Source organism: Seriola lalandi, unplaced genomic scaffold, assembly GCF_002814215.2.
Source record: "Seriola lalandi dorsalis isolate HSWRI2012SDOR001 ecotype SW California unplaced genomic scaffold, Sedor1 jcf7180002054579, whole genome shotgun sequence".
In the NCBI taxonomy this organism is placed as follows: domain Eukaryota; kingdom Metazoa; phylum Chordata; class Actinopteri; order Carangiformes; family Carangidae; genus Seriola; species Seriola lalandi.
The window spans coordinates 78,776-106,656 of record NW_019525132.1 but is presented as its reverse complement, the minus strand read 5'-3'; the positions used below and the strand labels follow the sequence as shown (position 1 = coordinate 106,656).

Below are 27,881 nucleotides of genomic sequence, written 5' to 3'. Positions count from 1 at the left end.
ACACACACACACACACACACACACACACACACATACACACCGGAAAGACAACCCTAAAGTGTACATGTGCGGATAAACACACACACACACTCTGACGCGTGCTGAGTGCAGGAATCACAAACATAGCGACACACAGAAGGGCTAGCGCGTGACGCCAGCAACCTAACGCCGTTGTCTCTCTCTCTCTCTCTCTCACACACACACACACTTCGTCTCTCTCTCTCTGTCTATTTCTCTCTTTCACACACACACACACACACTCACGCCTCTCAGACGCACACAGCAGCGCACAAGCCAGTGAGCAGGACGGCGCTGGACGTATCATTCATATAGGGAATAGATCCGAAGAAAAGGATTAACTATCTCCATCCCTCTCCCTCTAAGGACCTTATCGTCTCTTCCCTCCTCTTGTGTCTCTAAGCCTCTCTTCCCCTCGTTTTTTTTTCTACAATCCCTCATTTTTACAATTCATTGGTGGGTTGAAGGGAAGCCAGGGGGATTGTCTCTGTACAGAAAGCGGGATTATTCTTACATTATTCATTTCACCAGGATCTTGAATGTATGGATTTCTTTACCTGAAGTGGGGACAGTTTTTCTTCTATGTTTTGAATCTTTTTTAATTTTTTGGATATATTTGGGGGGGATGGCTGAAGGCAGAAATCTATAAGGCTGGTGCTGTCTGAGATATTTGGTCAAAAGGTAAGTGTGTTTGTGGTGTTAGTTCATCTCACTCAAACACACACACACACACACACACACACACACACACACACACACACACTTCATCAAAACTGCTTTTAATCTCATTATACAACTGGAATTAAAGATGTACTGTCACACAAAGTAAATTGCAGACAGAGACAGACTTGCCTTTTTTTTTCCTCCACAAACAATTGAATTTTTTTGATAGGGCCAAAAGTGCATGCTGTGAGGGGCTGGATGCTGAAAACGTCAACCTATTTCATAGATACACACAACATGTACATTCAGGGTAATTTTGGGGCTGTGGTTTCGGGCAGAAGGTGAGAGCATCAGTAGTTTATTAACATACAAATATGGCCGTATGATTCATGTGGGGTTCAGTTCGACAGGAGTATTCAGTGATTTTTTTTAACAGTTAAACACAAACAAGTGCATGGACAAGGAGAGACAGTCGTAATAACTTATCCGACAAAAGTGCATAGAAGAAACATTATGCTGTTACTACTTAAGGCTCTAATGTATGAAAATAACAACATACCCTGCAAGACATAAACAGTAAATGGTCTCGTCTAAATGTGTGATAATATGATATTAGGGAACAGTATAAGGCATTGCTATTTTTATTTCTGCAACAGGCCAGTTGATTTTAAAAGGAAATTAAGTCTTATGGAAAATCTTTGCCTGTGTGTGCCAAACCTCCTGGTGCATAATCTGTGGGAATCAAGCTAAAATTAATACACTGCAACATAAAAAGTTTTTTTTTTGTGTCTACAGCTAATGTTATAATTTACCAGGGCTACCACTCAAAAACCTAATAAAAATTGCACAAAGTATTCAAACATGGCAATCCATTCTTTTCAGTGAGAGCTGCTCACCCAGTGAAAATGACCAAAAAGTTTCAGTCACTTCCAGCTCAGGGTTTGTCCTTATCTAGCTCTGTCTGGCTAACCGAACATGAAGGACACAAAAATGTTATTTTGAATAAAATAAAACATTTTTAAAATATATAAAGTCTAACAGTTCAAACATTGGAAATCACAAAATCTTTTGCCTCTACATATTGCTCATTGAATGTTGTACAGTCATTTATTTTGTAATGCACATGTGTCTCTAAAACTCAGGGTGTCATGTGACCTGCAGGCCCGCATTTGGCCACCACACCAACACTGCTGCACCTGACAGTGCTACTGTATCTCTGAGGGCTTGGTGGAGTCTATCACTAACACCGAGTACCCAATATGAAAGCTAATACAGCAGGTGTAACATCAGTGTGATCTGAGTTTAACTACTGCTTGTATCCTTTATCCTTCAACTATACCTCCACATTCAATACAATGCAATTAATGTGATCTGTCCATTTTTCCTTAAAAAAACAAAGCAAACATTTGATGCAAACTTCATAGACAAATTAATTTAACTTATAGATAGCTACAATCTTTTTGTGGATTTATTGTGAATATTTATTACAGCAATAACACTTTATTGCTCGTTTCTATCTTTCTATCTATGTTTCTACTCTCACTTCTTCTCTGACCTTCACAGCATCTTATGTAATTTCAATCAATTTGAAACCTTTGATAAGTTCTATTACATGGTGTCCTGTTGATTCTCTGTCTGGAGCCCAGTGTGTAGGCATTCCACCTTAATGTCTTCGGGGCTCTTTTTCCTCGCTACATTAGCTAAAAATGAAAGGGAACTGTCTGAGCATCCTTCAAGTAATGTAGATGCATTCTAACATAATCCCAGAGAAAAACAATAATGATCACTAACTGGCTCTGTGGTAAGTTAAGAAATTTGATATGTCTACTAATAACATGGCTAAAACCTCAGACTAGTCTGACAGCTGTTGTGAAAAGTGTCAACAGTCTGGATGATGTTATTGATGCACTTAACCAAAATACAAATTTCAATTTTATGCACATTTTACTGTAGCCATGAATGCTGAATATGTACATTCAGGTAACCCACCTTAATAAGAAAAATAGTGCTGTAAGAACAATTAAGTGAAAAATATGTTATATGGTGGTGTAAGATAAAAATGCAAAGTCTAAATGACATTATAGTTTAATGAGAATTAGCTGTCACATGCAAAATCTTTTCCCACTGAAGCCACAACTGAGCATCTTTCTTACTTTAGCTTGTTGTTAATTGTTGCCTGCCATATGATGTGTACGCTACGTATGTACATTTATGTTTGTACATAATTAGTGTGTTTTTGGACACATGCACACTCAGTGTGTGTGTTTGTGTACAGTATGTGTCTACATACCTCCATGCATGTGTAACTATATATCTGAACATATTTTTGCACCATGTGCCTGTCAACGCATATGTGGATCTATTTGTCAAGCTATCGGCATGTGCTTAGGTGTGTGTGTGTGTGTATGTACGTGCGCGCATGTTTGTGTGTGTGTTATGTTGCCCCAATCTCCCCCATCTCCTGTGTAACAAAGCCATTAAAAATTGATCTAGGGAGCTTGGCTGCCTCTCTCTGCCTTTGTTAGCAACCACACCTACACAAACACACACACACACACACACACACACACACAAAAATACAGGAACATACAACTGCATGTATGCACTCATTATGACCTTTTATTCCTTGTCCCTCTCTATTGTAAATCAATGGTTTTGTTTTGTCAAATGATTTGACATTGATGAACCTCTTAAACACCAGCAAACTGCCAAATGCTAATGTGTGTGTGTGAAGACATAATTGAATGATTGGACTGTGTGTCTCTGTCACTTATTCAAGGGCCGCACAGTCAGACAGGCGCACACACACACATACACTCACACACACACACACACACACACACACACACACACACACACACACACACACACACACGTACACCTGCCTTCACACATGGATAACTGTCCCCTTGTGTGCTGGAGGATTTCAATTGGGTTGCAAATTAGACAAAATTCCAGCCATATTGATTAAAAACTATTAGTCAAGCCGAGTAGGCCTGACACAAAAGAGATGGAACACTCTGGAAAACGGGTTTAAGTGGGCAAATCGGGCAAAGGCAGGAACACATATGCAAGTTCACTCACACACACACACACACACACACACAGACACACAGACACAGACACACACACACACACACACACTCCAGTGCCGAGTACAGCAGGATTAAAGCTTCTCCATCAAGGTGTTTTGGTTGTATTGTAGTAGATGGAATTGATTTATTGTTGAATAACATTGCCTGTTGTAGCACCAACACAACACTAAATGGCTGTGTTGTACATTATTCAGCTGTTGTGCATTCATTATACACCTGAGGCAAACGTATTTATACTCTTTCATTTACTTTATCATAAGCAGCAATGACGGGGAGGTTTGCACTAGAGATGGCTTTGCTAGATGGATCAAAAAATACTTATTTGTCTGGCTACAGTAAACAAGATTAGTGAGCTGTACAATCAACATATACCCATTCTTTTGTTGACTTTGATGCAGTGTAATGGAAAAGGAAAAAGGATTGCACTGGATTTGGCTTTGCTAAATCACAAAGTAAAAATTTGTCAAGCATGAATGGAAAAGAGAAGATTGCTGAGTCTTGCTGCTTCATTTCAACTAACTCTACCTGTATCAGAAACACATAGGAGAAAATAGAAAGAGCCCAAGCTGACCACTCGCAGTCAATGTGTCTACTTGTTATCTCAGCCCCCAAGTGTGTGGTAAAATTTTTGAGGAAATGTGTGTTGGAGCTGTGCACAAAGCCTGTGCAACACCCCTGTGGAGAATAAATCCGGCTTAAGTGCGGACAGGAAACAATTAGTGGAATACACACAAAGAAAAAATAGGATGGAAAGACGAGAGGTTAGAAAAGAGGAACGGAACAGCCTAGAAGAGGGAAGGAGGTGATACTTGATTCCCCAACATGCAGGGGCCACTTGGACACCCGAGTGTTTACACGTGTGTGTGTGTGTGTGTGTGTGCGTGTGTGCGTGTGTGTGCATGAACGTGTGCATGGGCGCATGTGGGGATTTTAGCTGCCCCTGTGTCCAGGTCAAATTGGTAAAAAAAGCTTTCTGAGAATAGCCTGACAGGCAGGCTTGCCACCACAGCACCCATTCAGCATGATGGGAACTGATGGGTGAACAGTAATACGTGGCTGCAGAGGTGACCTTCTGCTCCACCTCCAATACATCATTTAAAGGACAATTCCAGCATGATTGTGCACATGACATTTTTGCACATTTCACCACATGTATTGATACACATTTTCTTTTTAGATGGCACAGAAAACAATCAACAATGATGATGTGTGAGTAAAAGGCCAACAAGCAACAACAAGCATTTGGCTATAAACTTGATATAAGCTCAGTCTACCATTTAATATCAATGCAGACATTCAAAATAACTGAGTGATTTTCCCTCTGCTCATAAAGTGGCACGCTGCTTTCCCACCAAACTGTTTTCCTGCTCAAAATAAATCAAAACAAACATACACAAATCCATGAATCATTTGATAAATGGCCAACATGCAAACCAAGGCAACACTTACAGCCCCAAAGCTGAAGCAGGAATTAAAGATTGATCTCACACAGCTAGAAATTGACGCAAAAATGTTTAATGTGATGATGTGATGAATAACTACAACAATGGATAAATAGCATTCATCTCTATGTGTGAAGAATGCTTTCTCAAAAATTCTACAGTATCTAAGTAAAATGATAAACAATACTGAATGCAAAAGATCAGCAAAAACCTATGCTGTCATATAAACACACAGCAAATAATACAGTAAATAATCATATATTCATGTCAGGTTTTAAACAAAAAAAACAGCTCCCCTCTTCCACCATTTCAGTCCTGTAATAGATTCACATCACTCAGCAAACTGAAAAGGGAAAAACATCTTGAAATTTGCATCAGAGACAGGAATCCTCCCAAATTCCTTGAGTTCCTTCCATTTCTCATCCGCGCTTCTGAATTTTTCAAATGTAGCTCATGTGCTCATTTGAAAAGAACAACTCAAATTTCCCAGTAGAGCCTGGCTAATGTGACTTTAATCACATGCAGGAAATCCATCTGCCGAATATCCTCGGTACATGCCTCCGTTGCTTTGTCAAGGAGAGAAAGAGACAAGGAGAGGGAGAGATAGGATGAGAGAGATAGGATAGAAAGAAAAGGATGTGGCATATATTGAAAGATGAAGGTCATGAAGAAAGAGAAAAGACAAGAAGACAGAGGAATAAACATTGGAGGGGAAAGGAGGGAGTAAGAGAGAGTATAAAGAAAGAGATGAGAGAGCTGAGAGATTAGACGAGTGTTTTATTTTTTGCTCAGTGTCTGGCAGGTACTAATAGCAATAATGATAACACAAATAGCATCACTGGGGCTCACATACACAATCACACACTCAACACACACACCAAAACAGTAGGGAGGTCGTGGAGGAGAATTTTAATGTCCTCCCTGTTTACCCATAGAACTTATTTTTACCTCCCCTCCCCTTCAGGCATTTCCTGCCTCGCCAATATTCTCCTTTTATTCTTTCATCACTGCCTTTTCTACACCTCTTTTCCTCTTCGTCACCCTCTCTTATTTCACCACTCTCCCACTTCTCCTCTCCTCCAGTTGCCACTAAGTCATATACAACCAGCTGTAAATAACTTACCAACACTGACTATATGCACAGAAAGTTGAACATATATCTATCTTTCTGTCTGTCCTCATCTAGATCCATCTATCAAATTTCATCTTTCTTTTCTTTCCACGCATCCACTTAATCCTCCTGCTACTCTGGATCATGTTTGCTTAACATGCCTATTCATGGTGCTACAGGTGCAAATTTACATAATCACTACACATGCATCCACAGAGTGCAAACACGTGCACAAATGCACATTCACCTCTATTCAACCTGATGTCAAAATGAGCTGTGCAGAAACAAGTCTGCCCTGTGTCTTCTCCTGTAAGTTTCCTCCACAAACAGCTAACCACTGAACAACAGCCTAATCTGATTAGCGCAATATTTTACACACTGTTGATTGGGTTTTGATGATAGTTTAGGAAAAGACACATCTCGCAGCAGTACTCCAGCATTTTCAAAATTACACTGATTGGCCCAGGAGGTGCGAGTCTACAGCGTGCATCTGTCATGTGGTATTGAGGTTCCAACAAGTTTTCTCCCATGGTAATTTCCCACCTACTATCACTTTAATGACTCCATATTGACAAGAAGACTCTTTTTCAATGCATGTGGGATGTGTTTCATTACGCTGCTGTAATTGAAATGGGTCATACCTCCATCTATCCGACTGATACAGCAAACCAACCGATTGCAAGCAATCACAAGATTGGTTCTTTTGCACCACTGTTTTCTGTTATTTCAAATGTGTTCTACAGAGCTGTCTTATGAAACTTGATGTGATATTCTTTATTGGAAAATTATGTTGGTGGACCACATGCATAAACTGAGTTTTCAGAGCTGATATAAAAACCTTTTTCAGCATTTCAGGAACTTGATGTTCTCTAGAGATGACATTCTTGTTATTGTTTACTCAGCAAGCAACAGATTCAGCTGAGGTCAGCTGTTGCTATGTTACCTTTAGTTATGTCACTCCACCGCTTCCTGCGCACTTGGTGCCTTGCTCAAGGGTAGTTTGGCAGTATCACACATACAAAAACAAGTCTCCTTTCATCATTCCTCCCATAATTTCTTTCTTATCCTCTTCAATCTGAAGTATATTCCACTTTTTCTCCCCCTCCATATCTCTCTCTGTATTTATCAGTTTCTACCCTTATCCTTCTCTATCTTTTCCCTCCATCGCTCGCTCCCGGTGGCATTCTTGCTTTGTCTCTCTCTCTGTGTCCGTGTCTATGCCAGACAGTAGCAGTGGGGGGTCTGTCTGTGGGAAAGGCAAACTGATTGTGTAAACTGCCAAAGACATACACATCTATTATTTATGCCTATGAAATACCAGGGGGCTGTTTGTGATGCTTGCACACACGCACACGCACATATGCACACAAGCTTGCACAGTCTCAAACACACAAATGCACAAACACATTTAATGTATGCAAGGAAGTCATCTCACAAAGATGAGCGCACACATATACAGCCTCCTGCTGCGCTAGCCTTCACTGCTGCTGGCGTATACGTGTGTGTGTATGCATGAGTGTGTGTGCACGTTAGTTTGTGTGGCTCTGTGCGGTAAAAAATTCATGAGATACGGCCTCAGAATTCGTATTTGTAAATGTCTGAATGTGCAAATAGGAGATAATTGATCATTTGTTTGTCTCACTTGTGTCTCCTCTCTCTCCTTAGGTGTTTTGGTGTAGCTTTTCGCAGTCACCGCCCTAGTGGAGGCTGCAGGCATGGCGGCTTGACATCCGCATAGCCCCGCCCCTCCGACAGAGGAAGGCTGCAGAGCTCTGTGTCATGCCCCCCCACACCCACCTCCCTGGGGGCATAGGCCTCCCCCCTCCCAGTGCTACCACCCACTTGGCCAGACCTGGTGAGTCGACCAAACGAAAAGTAGATTAAGAGAAGAGAAAAAATTAGAAAGATGAGAGAAACTGACAAAAGGAAAATAAATAATGGTCCTCTGTTCCTACTCAACTCTGCTCTATTTTATTCCCATCTATTGTACTCCTAACTACGCATGAAAGGAGGAACACTGTCTGTTTTGACAGCTGCTAATGTTAGCACACCCAGCATGCTTGAGCACATGCACAACACACACACACACACACACACACACACACACACACACACACACACACACAGGCAAAGGCAAAGGCAAAGGCAAAGGATGAGGGCTTTGAGTATGCTGTGGCCACGTGCCAAGTCCTCCAGTGAAATGCCACATTACTGTATGTATTAATGCCACCAGTCTGTAGAAACAAAACAAAGTGGGGAAGGAATGATGGAGGAGAGACTTGCAGGTTATTTGTCTGCTTTTCCCTTCCCTTCCTTTTCTACCCCTTTTACCTTTCTTTCATTTTATATCCCCTCTCCCCTTCCTTTCTTTCATTTTGTCTTCTGCATTTCCCCCCTCATATTATACTTCTCACATCTCACTTCCCCTTTCTTCCCCTTTTTCACCTGCCTCTCCTTCCCTCTTTCTGCTTTGCTCCTCCCTGTTTCCCTGTCTCTTTCTGCCCATAATCTTTCTCTCTTTTTCCACCTCATACCATGGGTACACTCAGTCAAAACAAAAATCCATCAGAAGTCGGGTGGCATAGCAACAGATACGACAGCCTTATGCACGCATGTGTATGTGTGTGTGTGTGTGTGTGTGTGTGTGTGTGTGTGTGTGTGTGTGTGAGTGCTGTGGATTAGGCGGTGGAGTGGATGGATCCTGCTCTCTGAGAGATTCCAGACACTTCCTCTGCTAATAGGCAAACACAAGGGTTTCCTCTCTGCATTTTTTCTCTCTTTTGTTATACGTCTTATATGACATGAGCATGCACATATGAACACACGCTGCACTCGCCACAGAAAACAAATGATTTTACAAAAAATCAAAAGAGACCCCCAAATTGGGGGATCTTTGTCCTCCTGATGGTGAGGTATTGTTCCAGAGGTGTCTGGCAAAAACGCCCCCACAAACCGCTGTGTAACACTGAGGACACTAAATAACAGGGCAACACAATCTGTCAGAACCTCCACACACCCACACAGCACCTCTAAGTCGATAGATATACCTCCCTCTGGGCCGCTCAGCCTCCCTCTGTCTCTGTCACACCACCGCGTACCTCCTCCTTTTTCTCTTCACCTGTCCTCTACCTTTTCTTCATCCCTCTCTCGTAACTGCATTAAATTCAGTTCAATTTATCTCCATTATCTGCCTCGGTTTACCTCTCTCAGTGTATTTCATTACACTTTATCACCGTAAATATTACACTAACAATATTGCTCAAGCCTTTTAGGAACGGGAATTCATCAAAATTCAAAATTACATTCTTGGCATGAATGTAACACAATATTGCCAGACAGTCTCACTTCAGTTGAGTACACTTCATTGACACAAAATCAACGTTATCAATATTGCCAACCTTTTTTTATAACAGGCGTTTTCTCTGACTCTCTCCTTTGCTTTATCACTGTCTCTCTGTATTTCTCTTGCAAAGATTGGAAGCTCTCTGATCTCTGCCATTATGTGAAATGCGCTGACACACACACTGAGACACTGGAAGATCATGCATATAATAGGAGTAGAAAGGGGTAAGCCTCCCAAAAAAATCAGAGCCAACAAATATGTCAGATTACTACACTGCTGAGAGTCAAATAATCAAGGATCTGTTTCCTTCCAAAGCGGATGAAGTTGGTTTAGAGGTGTGTTTCCAGCCAACTGCCATGCTAACGCTGTGCAAACCTTTGAAATGTCACAAAACTAAAAGGTGTGCCCATAGGCTACAGCAAGAAGCTCTTTGTGTGACAGAAAACAGATCAAAAAGAAAAATGTAAAGAGTCTGTCCAGAAGTGTTAGTATTCTTCAGTGTCAGCCAGTGTCTACCATATTTCCAACTAATGGCCGTACAACTATGATGGAGTTTTGTAACCTGCATGGGGCAGAAAGCGAAATGATATTACTGACAGGCTGTGGAGGATGTTTTATGGGGTTTTTTTTTGTTTGATCATCAAAGCCAATTTAAACTGCTGTGGCTAGAAGTAAATTCTTTTGTGCCAAATTATAAATACATTTTTTTTTCTTATCACAGTTCATTGCATAACTTCTTTCACTAAAAACGTGTATATTGAGAAAATGATTTGTAATTGGTGGATTGTTTCATAATCAGAAAATATTTAAATCATTATTTAAATGAATAAATGTTCACTGGAAATATTCTTATTTTAACTCTTGTAACTTATTGTTTACAAATCTTAGCAGTAAATCATAAGTATGATTCCGGCTTTCAGGGTTGTGAAAAGCTCCTCTGACTTGTGTTTGTCCTTTCTATTTCATAAAAATGCAGTAATAAATGTTGGTAATTCATTAATACATGGTTGTGGCTTTCAGTCTTTTGTGATTAGTTACCAAGTCTGAACTTAAATATATTAATAAATGGATTTTGTTTCTGATTTTTTGTAGTTTTTTCCAAGAAGACAAATGCTATTCGAGGGTCTCCCAGATGAATTGAAGAGCTAAAAAAAAAAGTATATGCTAAAGGATAAAAACCAACCAGAGGAATTTTTCACAACCCATAACAACCTCAACGTTGTGCCTATTAATGAACTATAACTGATTTACAAAGCATTAATAACCATAAGGCTATAGGCCAACACACCCTAAAGGGTGAAGTACAAGAAAGTGGAACCAAAATGTCAAGAAACTAAAAAGTAAAAGGGTCTAAAGTGAAAGAGATTGGCACAGAAAAAGACAATATAAGTTTAAAAAGAGTGCAAACTAGAGGTGGAGAATATAAAATGTGAGTGACGGAAAGAGCGAGACAGAGGAAGTGAGAAAAGAGATGGAAACAGTGGGGAGTGGAGGGGAGGAGGAAAAGAGATGCCAGATCAAAGCGGCGTAGTGAAAGAGAGAAGACAGTGAGGAGAAGAAAGGATGAAGGAGCAGAGGCGAGAGAGGGGAACAGAGAGGTCTATGAGCGACACAGAGACCATATGGTGCCTCCAGGCCTCCGTGATCCCAGCAGACTGTCTCATTTGACACAACACACACACACACACACATTAGCACACAAGCTAGCATGACTTCATCCCTATTCACACACACATAAACACACACACTGTAGCTTAACTGGTCATACCGTGTGTGTGTGTGTGTGTGTGTGTGTGTGTGTGTGTGTGTTTATGCACCTTGCTGCAAAGCCGACAGATTAACTGACCACATAGCTTCCGATCAAAAGAGTGACAGAGAAAGTGACAGAGGGAGGGAGAGAAAGCAGTCAGGATTTGGCTTCGAAAGGAGACTTAATACATCAACTGAGGTTAAAACATTTGGTTTGGAATGGAGCCATAATACAGTGACTAAGGTTGTAGCATTATGCTTGGAATACAGCTGTAATACAGTGCAGTGACTAAGGGAGTAGCATTAGGTTTGGAACAGAGCCATACTGGGGCTCAACTGGCTGTATCGCAGTGAAAACTAACTTCTTGTCTGCCTGCAGCAGCTATCAAGTTGTTAAATCGACTGTTTAATGAGCTAATTTCATTTTAACTATTTAAAGACACTGGTCAGCTGTGAGGGTGCAGTAAAAAGTTAAATTCATCGCTGGGTAGTTAGTACCTGGTGGCACTTTTCAACCCTGCTGGTATGTTGGGTTTGGCATGAAGCCACAGCAGTGTGACACAGTACGTGTCTCTGTGCAGTATTCGGGTTGAACTGGAGCCTGATCCTTTCACATAGTGTTATATGAGACTTGGAGTTAAATAAAAACTGAAATAACAGCTTGTTGACAAACAATCTATAGCATCTGGCAAATTCAGGTATGTGATCAATAGCTATTACTGCAATTTCTAGGTATTTTGAGACGTAGGGCTCAAAGGTACACACACAGAAATATTATATTCTCTCAGCACACTGTGTTTTGACCCCTGACATCCTTGCTGGATGAATTAAAGTGTAATTTGTTGCTGTGATAATTTTACGTCAGCTTTGCTACTAGCGTCATGTGGGAAAGATTCCTGCTGCCGAGGTGACCTTGTACTGGCTCCAGCTGTACACGATGCATGCAGAGAAATGCATGCACAATGCCTGTAAGTGCAGTACACCAGGTTTATTTTCACTCCTCTTTTGACCACAGTTTAGTTTGGTGCAGGTACAACAGGAATGTGCTAGTTCAAGCACACAAACACATGATACTGGCCCACTTTCAAAGGACATTGCCAGGGATAAATCTGGATAATCCTCTGCTCCACAAACAGCACCACTGCAGTTCAGCTTCGCCAAACGATACTGATACAGTATTACACTCAAAGCAAGTCTAGTATATGGATCCGACGTGAGGCTGATAAGCTATGATGATCGTAGCAAAGCCCATGCTTTATAGAAAAAAGTACTTTACTCACCAAGTAATCATAGAAAATGGTTGATAATGGTTTTGGATAATAAAGCTATTTGAGATGTGCTCAATTTGTCTTTGTGAACACTCCACAACTCAATGAAAAGGGCATCCAATTAGCAAGATAACAAATCTATCCATCTATCTAGCTAATTTTTTTCAAACAGTACTCAAGACAACAAAATAATCAACTAAAAACTCATAAAACACTGGCATTAAAACCACATCATGACAACTGTGTGTGCATGTGTGTGTGTGTGTGTGTGTGTGTGTGTGTGTGTGTGTGTACATGTACGTGTATGTGTACGTGCAGTCTGGATCAATATCATCTGTCTATCCATCCCTTTTGAGGATTGAGTGCGAACTACATTAGGACCTGTCAAAGATCCAAGGTATATTCTATTCCAGTCACATTAATGCGGATGTGACATCAAAAGCCAAGCATCCTTCATTTTTTCTCTAAATTCAGAATGTACTCAGCCTCGGACTGATGCCCAGTTGAGCAGTCAGTAGAAAAAGAATCAACATCCATCAAAGAGATGGTGTTACTGTGAAATCTATAACTGGTATTTGCTGAGAATGGCCTAAAATTATGCTTTACTGATAATTTGTTTTCTACCACTTCTTCCCCCTTTGTTCTTATCCCCTTATCTCTCCCTCTCTTTGTCACTCCCCCTAATTAATAGCCACTATCACAAAAGCAATGTCATTGCATGTCACACTCTCCCATGGGCCATACTGGTGTGTGAAGAAGCATGTGTGTGTGTATGTGTGTATGTGTGTGTGTGTGTGTGTGTGTGTGTGTGTGTGTGTGTCACCACAAATTGATACAGATAGCATGAAATAAAGAGGCAGATCAGCCTACACATTACCCACTCGCCCCTCCAAGTCAGAATAATGATTCTGTCTTGCCGATGCAGAATTCATGAGAAATGGACAGGGGAGACAGAGACTGAGAGAGATTAGGTGGGAGAGAAATGGAGGTTGAAAGAGGGACAAGAGTAAACACAGGGGGTGACAGAGAAAGAGGGAAGACAGAAATAGGGAGAGATAATAGGAGGTGATCCCATAGGGAAAAGTTAAAGAAGTAATGTATAAAAATCGAGATTCTGGAGAAAGTCGAATCCCCTCCTCTCTTCTTTCCTCTCCTCTCCTCATCACACTGTCAGCAGGAGCACAACCTAAACCCCCACACCCTGTCCCTGCTTATCCTCAACTGCTGTGTGTGTGTGTGTGTATGGGTCTCACCATGTGTGTTCAGTACGTGTGTGCGACCATGACATCCTGTGTGTGAGTAAGCAATTCTCGCGGTCGTGCCTGAGAGAAAGGCGGAGAGGTTGTGCGTGTGAGAGAGGAGAGATAATGTGGTGAAAGGATGGGATTTAATGTGAACCAAAAAACTTCTTTCCTCATGCCTCATCTTTTCTCTTTAACATCATCTGCAGCACTTGGTTGCTACGGTAACACAGCATTACATTGTCAATGTTGAAATAACGTGGTGGTACTGCTGGGACCTTGAAATTATGTGTGTGTTGTGTATTCTTTTATACCTTTTTATACTACGCCAGAAAAGCCATGCATTCAGTGAGGCAGTAGACTGTGCAGTGTATATAGAGATTCAAACACACATAAACATTCAAGGCGAACACACACGCACACACTGGCTGGCTCTTTTCCATCTGCTAACTAAATGAGGTCTTGCGTTACAGCAGAGATCAGACATGTAACAGCCAGACAAATTACACAGAAACTGTTGCTGCAGATAAACAAACAGGATTGACAGTGTGTTGATATAACACATGATATATGATAAATTACACATTTTAAGATACTTCTTCTCCTCTTGGCCGTCTATGCATTATCACATATCTGTCTATCAGGTCTCTGATCATCACTTACTTAAATGCCTTTGATGTCAAACTGGAGCCAAAATGTAACTGTAATCATGTATACGTATTGTTTATATATGTATATGTATATGTATATAGCATTATTCTAACTTTATTGCTACTATAGGGCATTTCTTGATGTTATGGAAATCTTATAGAGAACTGACCAGTTTGTCTTTTTAAAATCATCCTTTATTTACAACATTTTAGGCTTATTTAACAACTAAAATATTTTAAATATAAATTCATGATGAATTAATCTAATTAATTAATCGTTAAGTCCAGAAAAGGAATGGTGAAAAGCCCAAGGTGACATCTTCAAATTGCTTGTTTTACCTGAAGCGATAATCCAAAATACCTAATGATATTGAATTAACAATGAAATAAAACAGAGAGAAGAAGAATGTCTTAACATTTTTTTAAACAAAAAAAGCTGCAACCAGCAAATTGTTTAAGCACAACTGCTGAATATGTTTTTTTTTGTGCTAGACAGCAGATTTTCCAGCTAAGGACATTTAGGGGTTGTTATCTATGATGGTACACAACAATGTTGTCACAGGTATCAAGAGTCAAACAGGAGTCAGCTCTAAACTCTGTGCCATCTCAGCAGCATGATGGATTTGCGTCAGACTCTTGCTCAGAGCACCATGTAAAACATTAAAGAGTTAAGAAATACCGGCGAGTGAGTGAGTGTGTTGTGTGGACGACAGCTGGTCGTTCTAGTAACAAGATAGCACCAAGTCTGCTGCTTGCATGGAAAACAGCTTGGCCCCTGGTAACATGCGACTGGGCTCAGTAACAGAAGTGTCTATGGTGATGACATCATAGCTGGGTCCAGTGTCAGTAAGGGGCCCCTGGATATAGACTTACAGACAGCTGAGGCCCCAGAGTTGTCATGCGGCGTCGTCTAGGAGACATTGTCAAACATCATATGATACCAGAAATTAGTTTTTTGTAGTTTAGGTTTTGTGCCCATAAAGGTTGACCATCAGTAAAAATTAATTAATTGTTTTGTTTTGTGTTTTGTTTTTCAAAAAGATGTATGTGCGTGAGTGTATAACCCTACAATAAAACTTTGAACAAATGGAGAAACTGAATAGGCAGGAGATTATTGCAAGACAGCCCTGTGACCACACACACACACACACACACACACACACACACACACACACACACACACACACACACACACAAAGATGCAAATATAACCTGACAGTTAATTGTCCTACTTCAAAGACTACCTAGGACGAATGTTTCATTTCCAGCTTTTCAGAGCTTCAAACACCCACATCCACACTGATACACACACAGACACACACTTGGACTGTAAGCAGTGCCAGGATCCACATTAACTAAAAGTAAGCCGGGATGTTGAAAGTAACAAAAGAGGTTTGAAAATTATTAATTTCATTATCAAGAGAAATCCTTCACTGTTGATTTTCTTCTATAGCAATACAAAGAGACTGCATTATCCTTTAAATTCAAATCAGATGATAATTTAAACAGGAAGAATTCTAATAGTCTATCTAAAATTTCCTACAGTTTTATTGTACGACAAGTGATCATTAATAATTGCTCAATCTGACTGTAAATCTTTTACAACTGTCACTTCTGACGACTACACAGAATAGATTTCCTCATAAAATGACATACTGCTCATTAATCAATCTATCTATCTATCTCTGCAGTACTGCTATAAGAGCTGCCTCAGAAGTCTTGCTTCAGTTGAACAGGAACATCTTGTTGCATTTTAATGCCATGTCTTAGTTTGTTTCCCATCGCTGAGAGCTTTACCAGCGTACATTTACCCAAAATGTCAGCACTTTTACGGCATGTGTTTGGGGATTCTTATAAAAGATTTAGTCGGAAGTCTGTTTGGACTGAATTAAACTGCACAGAACCACTTAAACTTATTTGGACTGAACCTCCCTATCTTCCTCTGTCTGTGGCCGAATAATTTCCTTCTGGTTTGGCTGCGTGGAGCACTACAGCAGAGAGGATTTGGAGCAGCTAAAATAAGCCGAAACAACAACCACCTCCTCCACGAGAGCCGCTAAAACCACTCATAAATGTTGGAAGATAGGCTTCAGCACTGAGGGAGGGATGGGGTGAGGGGGAGTTATAGTGTACAGTAGTGGAGGGGGAGGAGAGGAGAGGACAGGGGTCGCAATAAGGGAAGCGGAAAGGAAGACTAAGGGGAGAAGAAGAATAACTTTGCACAATAAAGCCCATATCGCAGACTGGGAAAGATGAATGGTGCGCAAAGATGACCGCAATTTAAAATATGACATAATAGGAGGAAGAAGCAGCAAAATAAACACAGTTTCTCTCTCTCTCTCTCAGTTGTATAACAGTGCTTCTACCTCTGAGCTACGTTGTCCTCACAAACATCCTGCACTTCTGCACCTTTTTCAAACCTGTTATGGGAAAATTACAGCCACTGTGCAGTGAAATCCTTCTAGACTCCTACTGAGCTGCTGCAGTAAAGGATTGGCCTTCTAAAGCATTTCCACTAAAAAGTAAGACAGCACAGGACGCTTCCGGATACTTTCAAATCTTTCCTTTCATCCATTTATGAAGTGGAGTTAATTTTTCCCAGAGATTAGGATTATACAGGAGCAGAGAGGATAACGGATGCAGGAACATAAGAGCTCACTTCACGCACACACACTGATTTTTCTCACCAGGCCACAGTCGTTATTCTCGGAACATTTTTGGATCATACTGTGAAATGGGGCAGTGTCCTGGTTGGGGGAGGTCATGTTCTATCTGGCAGGTTAAAACAGTCTGAGAAAAGATGCTATTTGTAGACTGTTGTTAGAGTGTGTGTTCTCAGAACGATACAATGGTGTTTCCGGAGGTTTTCACAAAGCATTAGGTAATAAGAATTTCCAATGCCCATGGAAACGTACAATTCGAAGTAACAACGAAAAGCAAGATGAATAATTAAATTTGTATTTGTTTTCTCACAGTTTTGCACTTGCTCATTTGCTCTTAAAAATATGAATTACTCTGCGGGGCTGAGATGCATACAAGATAACCCCTAAATTAAGATTAAATTAAACTACTGCGAGCCTTCTAATGGGCCTGAACAATTAGCTGTTTTTTAATCAAAATCTTGCTTTGAAACAAATCGTAGCTCCTACAATTCTGAAACTGCTGATTTTAATTCAGTATTATTAATGGAAGACTTTTTGACTTGTTACAGCATGAAAAGTACAGCTGTAAATTCATGGCTGAATTCCATTTATCTGCTTTGGTTTCAGGGTTACTGGGACATTTTAACAGAGCCATTGCTGTTGACGGGTTATTAGCAACACCTCTGCCTTTATAACAAATTAAAATGTTATCACAATTTGGTCCAAAAAGTCTCAACTAAACAATCTTCTAAAATGGTTCTGCCCTTCTTTCCATTCTGAATGCATTACTCATCATTTATCATTAATTAGGCTAAAGTGTGCTGTCTATTCTGTGGTGAAATTATTTCCTAGATTCTATTCTCACTATTTATGACCACTTTAGAGGGAATAAAATATTATCTAAATGGCATAAATAAAGCATATTTTATCAGTGATGAGACGCTGAGAAATATATGCTAATAGTATGCAGATGATGCAAGTGATGAAATCTGCTGGTGAAGCAAAGAGTCTGGAAGTAAAAAGTGCTGTGTCTGTGTCTGGAGTTTAGACGAAGTTAGTTTTCTTAATATCACGCTTTGTTGGTGCTTAACACACACACACGCTCACAGGCGCACAAGCATATGCCCACACACACACATATTCACACATACACAGAGAGATAAAACATAAGTCGTGCTGATAAGCCATTGGATGGAAACAAAGTCAGCCACTGTAACGAGACACTGAGGGAATACAGAGCGGTGCCGAGAGACTCGGAGTGAAAGAGAATGAGAGAGATAAAGACACTCAAGTGGGAAAGAGAGAGACTTACAGAATGGAGAGAGGGATAGACAGATGCAAAGAAAGACAGACAGAGAAACAAATAAAAATAACGAAAATGAACGGAAAGACCTGAACTGATGGATGCAAATAAAGAAAGAAAATGAGAAATGAAATAAAATAATGTTATCTGGAAACCGAGGGAAACGCAGACAGCGACAAAACAGAATGAAAGAGGGAGGCTGGAACTGGAGAAAGACACAGAGATAATGAGTGGAAATGATGAAATGACTGTAGTTTGCAGGATAACAATGAACTGAAAATGAAATAAAACAGAGGGCATTTCCCTCATGAGTGTCACTAAAGAGAGAGAGACTGCTACGAGATGCACACAAACATACACACAGAAAGCCACAGACAGACTCATTTGCTCATTAACACAAAAGAAAACTCACAAGTGCAGCTTTTTCATGAAAAGCGATGGCTTTGTGACTGCAGAATAGACAACTGCCATAATAGAGCAGGCTTCACACACAAACAATTTTTGTCACAAGTCTGGCCATGTTTTGGTTCTGCTGCGGTCTTTCGTGCAGAATGTGGCTTCCGTTTACAAGATTGTTCAGAAATCTGAAATCTGTGTAAGCAAAGACAAAACTGATCGTTTTAATCAGACAAATAGTGAAGAATCAGATCTTCTGTGCAGTTTCTTGATGTTTAAACATCCATGAAAACATCTGTTTTGTGGCACAAAATGGTGGAAATGGACATTTCCTGTGTAATTCCAGCATTTAAATAGCATATCAAAACCGCCTCTTGCATGGGAAGGTATTTTATTGGGACTGAGCTGCTGTTTCCTCCCTCTCAAGGTCTTTCTTTCTTGTTTTGCTTTCTTTTTCTCCTCCCTTTTGAATCTTTCCCACTCTCCACATGAATCAGGGCACCTTCACAAGGCTCACTGACAGTAGGGAAGCTGTGGTTTCTACTTGTAACATACAGTAGATCAAACAAAATGCACAGCAATAAATTGGCTGAATGATTGACTATTTTGTGGACAGTTTGGTTGACAGTCTCAATGATAAAAATTATTCTTCAGCTTAATTTTCTAATTATAACTTATACTTAGAACTACTACATCATTTCTGACATCATCTCATTTACTTGTCTGCTCTACTTATCACTGAAATGAGAATCTACAGCAAGAACTAAATAACCATGTTTTCTCTCTCTTTTCTTCTCTCCTGACCTGTCCCCTCCTTCAGTCTTCCTCTGTGTCCTCTGCCTCCTGGCGGCGCTGCTGCCACCAGCCTCCTCCTGCCCTCCTCCCTGTCTCTGCTCCTCAGATGGCCTGGTGGTGGACTGCAGGGGCCGGGGTCTCTCTTCCCTGCCTCCCCTGCACCTCATGCCTCCGGGGAGCCGCTCCTTCCTGCTAGCCAACAACAAGCTTGCCTCGCTGGGAGCCTCTGCCTTCGCTAACCTCTCCTCTCTGGAGGTCTGCAGTCCTTTGTTTATTGTTGTCAGTGAAGTGTTTCTTCGCCTCACAGCTGAATGTGTTGTGAGTTGTTGTTACGTTGTTGTTTACCGTGGCAATGACTAGTGTGTTCTGCACTGACCTCGCACACTGAATTTAAAAGTGTGGTGAGTGTCATATTGAAGAAATTGCAGACAACCTCTGCTCTCAGTCTGAAAAGTTAAGGAAAATTGACATTTTCAAGGTTTCGCAGGACTGCTCACTAATAGCATAGTGTGTGCAAAGCCAGCCAACTTGGTATTTGAAATAGAACAGCTGGAAATGATGGATGGTTACTGCACCTGCCAAAAAAGGCCGGGTAAATACAACCACATTAGTTCCTCTCCTACTACAGTTTGTTATTGGCACACCAGATACTGAACATTTATCTACTGTAAAGCTGTAAAAACTGTGTAGTCTGAGTTTGTAGTCCTCCATTTTGACAGCTTCTTTCATCTGTGATATATGTAGATTTTTACACTCTACACCCATTGTACTGATTTCTCTGAACAGGAATGTCATCTTAAGGTATAGAATGTGCGTTAAACTTTTGTTGCAGTTGATCTATTTTTTCCCTCTTGGAACAGGTTTCTGAATTTTTTAATTTCACTTTTCACAAATTTTGTTTTTAAGTTATCAATAAGAACATCAGCTAAGTGTCTAACAAGCAAGTGTGTATTTAAGTGAAGATGTCATTTTTTGTGTGTATTTTTTAGGAGCTGGACCTCTCTAATAACTACCTAGATAATTTACCAGCTGGATTATTCAGAGACATGACCAACCTGACGAGGCTGACTCTGCACAACAACTCACTAACAGTAATGGACAGAGACCTCTTCCAGGTAAGCACTGTCCATGGTACAATCTATAGTACGGCTCACTAACAAGGCTATAGAGCCTTATTTCAGCTAAGATGCAGAGAGGATGTAGGCAAAATTTTGCACTGTAATTCATGAGTTCCTCTCATATTGTATTAGGGTTTTGGGAGATATTCCTTCAAATTAGTCAATCCACCAAATTACTATGTGAATAGTGCTGATACACTGTTTCATCTCTTGGGTGGGACTCGACAGACTCTGTTTAGGAGCAGAGCCAACCTGAGCAGACATGCTGACATGACTAGGCTCTCGTCCAGGTGATAAATTAGTAATAAACCATTTGCTCAACACTTTCATCCACTTTTATCTGAACCAAAGCAGTCTGTAGGATGAGCTTGTGTCAGGACTTCACTTGGGACACTTTATTAAATAAGATTAGCCTGACAAGTAATGGTAGCTGTGCCTCTTGGAATTAAAGAGAGAAAGTAATAATACTAATAATACTAATAATAATATTGGGGAAAGAGACTGAACTGTATGGGAAAAGAAGACCAAACAAAAAAGGGTCTTCATGTTTCTACAGGGTTTGGGGGGTCTTCAGAGTCTGGATCTGTCCCTGAACGGACTGTCCTCTGTTCCTCTCGGGCTACTGGACGAGCTGCAGAGCCTCAGGTACACACATTTCCACACAAACTCTTTTACACCAACATGTGTTTTTCTAATCAATGCTCCTTCACAGAGCAACACTAGAATACAAGGACAATCACAGATTATAAACATTATAATAATCCTACAATGAGAAGGTCAAAGGTTGTAGGTGAGAGTCAATACTCCAGTTAGCACAGAAAAATGATGTAAGAAAGAACTGACTGAAAATAAACTACACAATACGAGGAAAGAAATCAGATCAGAAGAAAATGACTGTAATTTAACAGCAACATGATGATGTGACGATGTTAAAAAGAATAATTTTCTGCTGTTGTTACCAGCTGATTTTTAAACCAATGTTATGAGAGTAAATGCTTCTCTGTTGTTGGGAGTCAAGAGAATAAATTAATTTTATTGTAATTATTCAATAGGTGGCTGTCTCTAGCGGGTAACAGGCTCCATGGTTTGGAGAGGGCAGCGTTTGAGCCCCTTGCCAACCTACAACACCTGGAATTGGGACACAACCCCTGGGAATGTGACTGCAACCTCCGCGATTTTAAACACTGGATGGAGTGGCTGCTGTACAGAGGTGGTTGTTTGATTTATGTTACAGGAGCTTTGAAATGGTGTGTTTGATTTGAATTAGCGGATAGGACAAAAGGGCAAAGAAGTCACGAAGCAGTGGGCGGAAACTTGAGAATGCTAGTTTACTTCAGAGATAGCTGAGGTTAGGTGTGTGCTTCATTTGTGCGTCTCTGTGCTTCTAGCCCCATAATATAATTGCACTGGTGTGTGAATGCACATTACCACGCTCATTGTGTGTTTCTGTGTACTGTGTGTGTTACCCATGTGTCTCTGCAGGCTGTTAGTACATCAGATAACCACAGCTGCTCTCCGCTCTCTCTTCATGTGTAAAAATCTACATTCACCTCAGCGCCTCAAGCCTCAGCTGCCCCGCTAATGAAGCATCTCTTCTCTTTTCTGCTCCATTCTCCTTTCTGCTTCTTTCTGCTCTCTTCTGCTTTGCTGGGCTCCACTCTCCAGCTCAGTTCAGTACACTTCAGACTGAGACTGACACACAGCGGACATGATAATTTAATAATCATCAGAGCAGCAGAGAAAATTACAAGGAGACATTTCGTAGTTGAACATGAGAGCATGACACTATCTGTTAAAAAGGTAGATGACGCAAGATATGTGTTATAGAAAGTAAGACAAAGCACCGAGCAAGTGTAAAAAGCTTAGTGACAGCAGCCGGTGTTGACTTCTATCTGCTTCGAACCACTTCAAGCACACGAAGCTGGGATATTTGGAGATATTTGGAGAGGGAGAGCTGTATTTGGAAAGGGGATTCACACGCTGAGATAAAAGCATCTGGGGCTAAATACCACTTTCCTCATTTTGTCTTTCTATTATCCTCCGCCTTTATCTCATTGTTTCTGATGCTAAACATATCTGTGCAAACCAGTGGTTTTCTAACACGTGACCTCAAGACGAATACTATGTGTGGAGAGAAATGCAGCATGTGATGATAACAAAGTAGATCCCCCACCCTCCTGCCGCTTTTTGGAATTAGTGACTTAGATATTTCTCTCTTCCAAATACACACTAGAGCTCTGCTGGAGCTTGGCATGTCATCTCATGAATTATAGAAGAGCTTAGTTGAGGCTATCTCCAACTTAGTGTAGAGGGCACAGCAAACTTTGTGTGTGTGTTAAGTGATTCATGACTCATCCTAGTGTTGGCACATCCACCCCCCCTCTCTATCTTTTCCTCTTACTCAGTTAATTGGGAGTGCTTTACAGGCATAAGGCATTTTATAAATGACCTCTCCATGTCCTCCTGTCTCTGCACCTCTTTCTCTCTCCTCCAGGGGGGAAAGTGGACGCAGTGGAGTGCACGCTACCGAAGGATCTGCGTGGGCGAGACATCCGTGGTGTTCCAGTGGAAATGTTCAACTACTGCCTCCAACTTGAAGATGAGAACGGAGGAGGTGAAGGTTCCCGTTCTGGACAAAAAGGTGTTCCTCCTTGCAGCAGGAACGCTCTTAACCCCAGTGGAGCAACACCAATTTCTGACAACAGCGGCAACACTGGTGATGACTCCTCTTCAAACACAGGAGGTGGAGGAGGAGGAGGAGGAGGAGGTGGGGAGGCCTCGTCGGATTGTGTACGCGCCCGTTACCGACCTGTGAGTGTGCGCCGTGCCATCGGCACGGTGGTGATTGCCGGCGTGGTTTGCGGCATCGTTTGCATCATGATGGTTGCAGCCGCGGCGTATGGCTGCATCTATGCCTCCCTGATGGCCAAATACCAGAGAGAGCTGAAGAAGAGGCAGCCGCTGATGGGAGACGGAGAGGCTGACGGGGAGGATAGGGAGGAGAAACAGATCTCCTCTGTAGCCTAGAGGAGTGATGGGACAGGGGGAGGGTTGGCATGTCAAAGGGTGAAGGTTGGAAGGGCAAAAATTTTAAAGGGCTCAAAGAGGAGAGAGATGGAAGAGTTTGTTTTATGCACACAGACAGTTATAGTATCTCTCCATCTGACTCTCAAACTGACACCTTTCTCTCACTTTCTGTCTTCCTTTCTTCGTCCTCTTTCTATTTTCAACCGTCTCCCTCTCTGTCCCTCTTGAAAACACTCCCTCACACAAATACCTTATCTGTTCCCTAATTTTCTCTTCCATTTGGAGCCATTCTCACTGCAGTATTTGTTAGCAATCATCCTTCCAACTCGCCTACCAACCTCCTACTGCTGCTGTTGGCTGCTGCTGAATTTATTTCTATTGGCCCAGAGAAAAAATTAGAATGACACATATCATTTAAACTGTTACAAGACACTCATGTTGTACGCGCAGTTAGCACTTATAAAAACTGGATTAAATTTTCAGGGATTTACAGTATGTATGGTGGCGATTGGACCAGTATTCACAATAATGACAGGAATTTGTGGTATTAGGCAGTGCCCGGCTAGTTTTGTTTGCATCTTTCTCCTCCTAAACCTCTCCAAAGCCAGTAGTTCCTCCAAAAAGCCAGGACCCCAACCCAGGACCCTTCACCCTCGTCTGGCCTAATGCTCCTCTGTTGCTCCGTCGGACCTCTACATCCCAAAGAAAAAGCCAACATTGGAAAGCTCAGAGGAAATTAGGGAAACGTTGTGGATAAACACAAAAAGATGTCATTTATATAGTTGAAACCTCTTGAGTGCTTTGTCACATAGAAAACACTGGGGATACACACAGATTATATGTTGAAAGGAAATCAAACATTGAGTCTCCTAAGTCTCTTGAGACTTGTCATGGATGTTTAATGTACAAGAGGAAACCATCTGAATTGACAAAATGATCATTCGTGGATGGCTAGAAATAGATTCTACCCTATCTGGACCACATAATGGATGTTATCAATCAGTTAAATGGGGAGCAAACCATTTAACTGGAATTTAACTGGAATTTCCCTGTATTTGTCCCATTTCCTCAGAAAAAGGCTCTTGCTTACTTGATGCTTGTTAAATGATTATAATGAGTATCTTATGAAAAAAGGGGACGTTTTCTGGTGTTACTTGGACTATGCTTCTGGACTGGTTCAGAGATGTCCTACAATGGTTTTAATGAAGGACCACAGACTTTGCTTTAAAGTACATCATCTTTGTTCAGAGCTCATTCTCAGACTGATTTCGCCCTCAGCGGTGAAAGTTTGCTACTATGGCATGGAAAAACTATCTCAGAGAACCCTGTCTCCTGGCAAGGACTACAAAAATCCATCAAAGGACTACAAACTTCAGACTCCTGCACTTTATTTCCCCAATCAGTTCCCCTCTGGCCTCCCTCTCCCCTTCCCTCTCTTTCTTTCTAACAAGGACGATCTGCCCAGAGGGATTATGATGAACAAGGGATTGAACAAAAAGACGCTGCTATTTTACCCCCTCCTCCTTCTTGTCCTTTTATCTCTCCATCCATCTTTCCATCCAGTGCTATTTATGGAAAGTTTTGTCACACTTCCTTAAAGATTTCCACCTCCTTTCTTTCCTTAATCCATGCCTTTTGCCATGTTGTTGCCCCTTATGTTTTCCCCAAAGGATCTACAATATGCAATGGAAGCTATGTCACTCTCACTTGAAAATGTAGTCACTGCCAAAGAGTCCTTCTGTTATAAACTTAGCAATCACCACTTATTTGAGTCTGTTTGACTGGCACACATTCTCGATGCATTGACAACAAGTTAGTTTGTTTACTTTGCATAGTGTTTTCTTGAAAATCCTAATTTATGCCTTTGAAATATTCATGTAAACTTTAACATTTTATCGTTAGCAGAGTAGGACGTTTGTGTCTTGGGTGGTAAACAATCTCAAAAAGTTGGCTTTCATTGCATATTGCTCCCCTACAGTAGAACTATTGTACCCTCTCAATTTTAATTGGCTGGAAGTAAACTTATATTAATAGTGTGTTATCTTATACCTGGGTATGATGCAGATAAATATTATTACTATACTAGCCTCTACTATGGTGTGTTGGCCCAGCAGTCCCCAAAATGTTTTTGACGTAACTGTTTATGGGTTTCTGTATCAATTCATGATGTATGTCTTTTGTTGTGTTTATAATGTCTATGTTTCGTTTTTATTTTAGGTTTTAAAATCTCTGTAATGTTTGATTATTTGTCGTGTTTTATTTTATTTGTGATCAATAGTTGGTAAAGTTTCTGCAAGAAGCATAGAAAGAGTTTGGCCAGAGTGTGAAAAGGCCCAATGTTGCTGCCTCGTCTCTGAAATTCATCATATTGATTTAACTCAGCATTGAATAATGTAGACAACAAGTCACCTTTTTGTCTTAAATTTTTTTTATTTAATGCGTTGACACTAGCTCTATTTTCTACAAATGATTATATTGTGAAACTAATTTGAAAAAGAGCATTATGGTGAATCATACAGCCCAATTACAAGATATCAGATAGTATATACATATCTACATGATGTTCCTTTCCCATACTTTTCAATGGGGTATTATTTTATCACCAATAGCCGCACTTCATGACTAAAACACAGTAAAACTGTGGTTAAGGCAATGTAACTTAACTAAGAGGAGAAAGGGTTAAGGAAATGCTGGGCAAGAGTAGTCATGGTTAAATAATAAAAATGTCAAAGCTCATGTCTTGCATGAACACTGAAATCAGTGTTGAATACACACTCTTACGATCTCCATGCACTTCAATTTTTTGCTACATTTAAACTCATTACACTCCAAACAATAAGAAAAAGCGAAAGGTTGCTTTTTTGTAGGAAACTGGGGCTAGTGGGATATGTGATAAGTCAAGATGCACAAAAGCTAGAGTTTGGTTTATGATTATTTAATCCCTCAGTCCAATATTGATCAAGTTTGCATTGCAAATGAAGTTTAGATGCACTTCAGCAACAATAGTCACCTCACTAATGTAAGAGATAGAAAAGATGAGCTGGAAACTATAAATCAGGTATATTTTTACATTAACAATTGGCATCTTGAGGAGATGTGTGAAAACATGGTAAAAGGATTTTTTAAAGGGATTTAAATGACAAATGTAAACATGGCCGTCAACCGGGACTCAGGGGCAGTAACTGAAAGAAAGGCAACGTCTAAACTCTTTCTATAAATCCAGAAACATCGTCCTCTCACCCCCTGGTCTGCAGGTCTTGTGTTGTTGGTAGCTAAGTATCTTAGCTAGCTGAATCCTGTTCCTATAGCCTGTGTGTGTAAAGAATAATAAATTATAGTTTGCTACGCAAAAACTGCAGCAGCCATGTTGACTGAGGGCCTCAAAGACTACAATGCCCAGAGATTTATAGTGTGTTGTGTTATTATGATGATTGTGATTATGACGATGATAATATGATGATGATGATGATGATGATGATGATGAAGCATTTCCTGGTCAATATGCATTGATTTAAATAAAAACATATCACTCTGAACTTACATCCACACCAATGATAAGGCTTGACAGACTACAACAACAACCTGCTCTTTAAAAATCATCAGTCACACAAAACAGACATTAAATCTTTACAGACTAGATCCTGGGTATTTCACACAGACAGTATTGGATAATAACTTCCAACACCATTTATTATATTTACACACACCAGAATGAATTCAAATGATATTTTCCAGTAACCACAATTTAGATTCAACTGATCTGGGGCATTTGTTGTACAAAGTAAAGAAAATGGAAGAACATTTTTTGCAGTGTAGAAATTTAATTTTTGGGTGAAAAAGGCGATACTGACAGCAGCTGAGGTGGAATAAATTCACAGCATCAAATGAGAGCATAAATCAGTCGTGATAACATTTCCTCTGTACACTGTACCTTATCCCATTTTCTCTGTCCCTTGCCCTCAATCTCCTCTCACCTTTCTCTGCTTCTCATCGTCTCTCTCCTCCCTTCTCCTCTTACTT

General features: G+C 40.6%; 2 protein-coding genes across 2 annotated transcripts in view; one reads left to right on the top strand and one right to left on the bottom strand.

Moving 5' to 3' along the window:
* The window catches only part of cacna2d4a (calcium channel, voltage-dependent, alpha 2/delta subunit 4a), an 86,550-nt gene that overhangs the window by 29,914 nt on the left and 28,755 nt on the right, over positions 1–27,881 (bottom strand). The gene's annotated exons all lie outside the window — the stretch shown is intronic.
* lrtm2a (leucine rich repeat transmembrane protein 2a) lies at positions 144–27,401 on the top strand. The gene is made up of 7 exons (XM_023417914.2): positions 144–699; positions 7,995–8,184; positions 19,742–19,971; positions 20,706–20,831; positions 21,391–21,479; positions 21,887–22,044; positions 23,329–27,401. Exons 2-7 carry the CDS (start codon positions 8,109–8,111, stop codon positions 23,859–23,861), a joined length of 1,212 nt encoding a protein of 403 aa, XP_023273682.1. The 5' UTR covers positions 144–699; positions 7,995–8,108; the 3' UTR covers positions 23,862–27,401.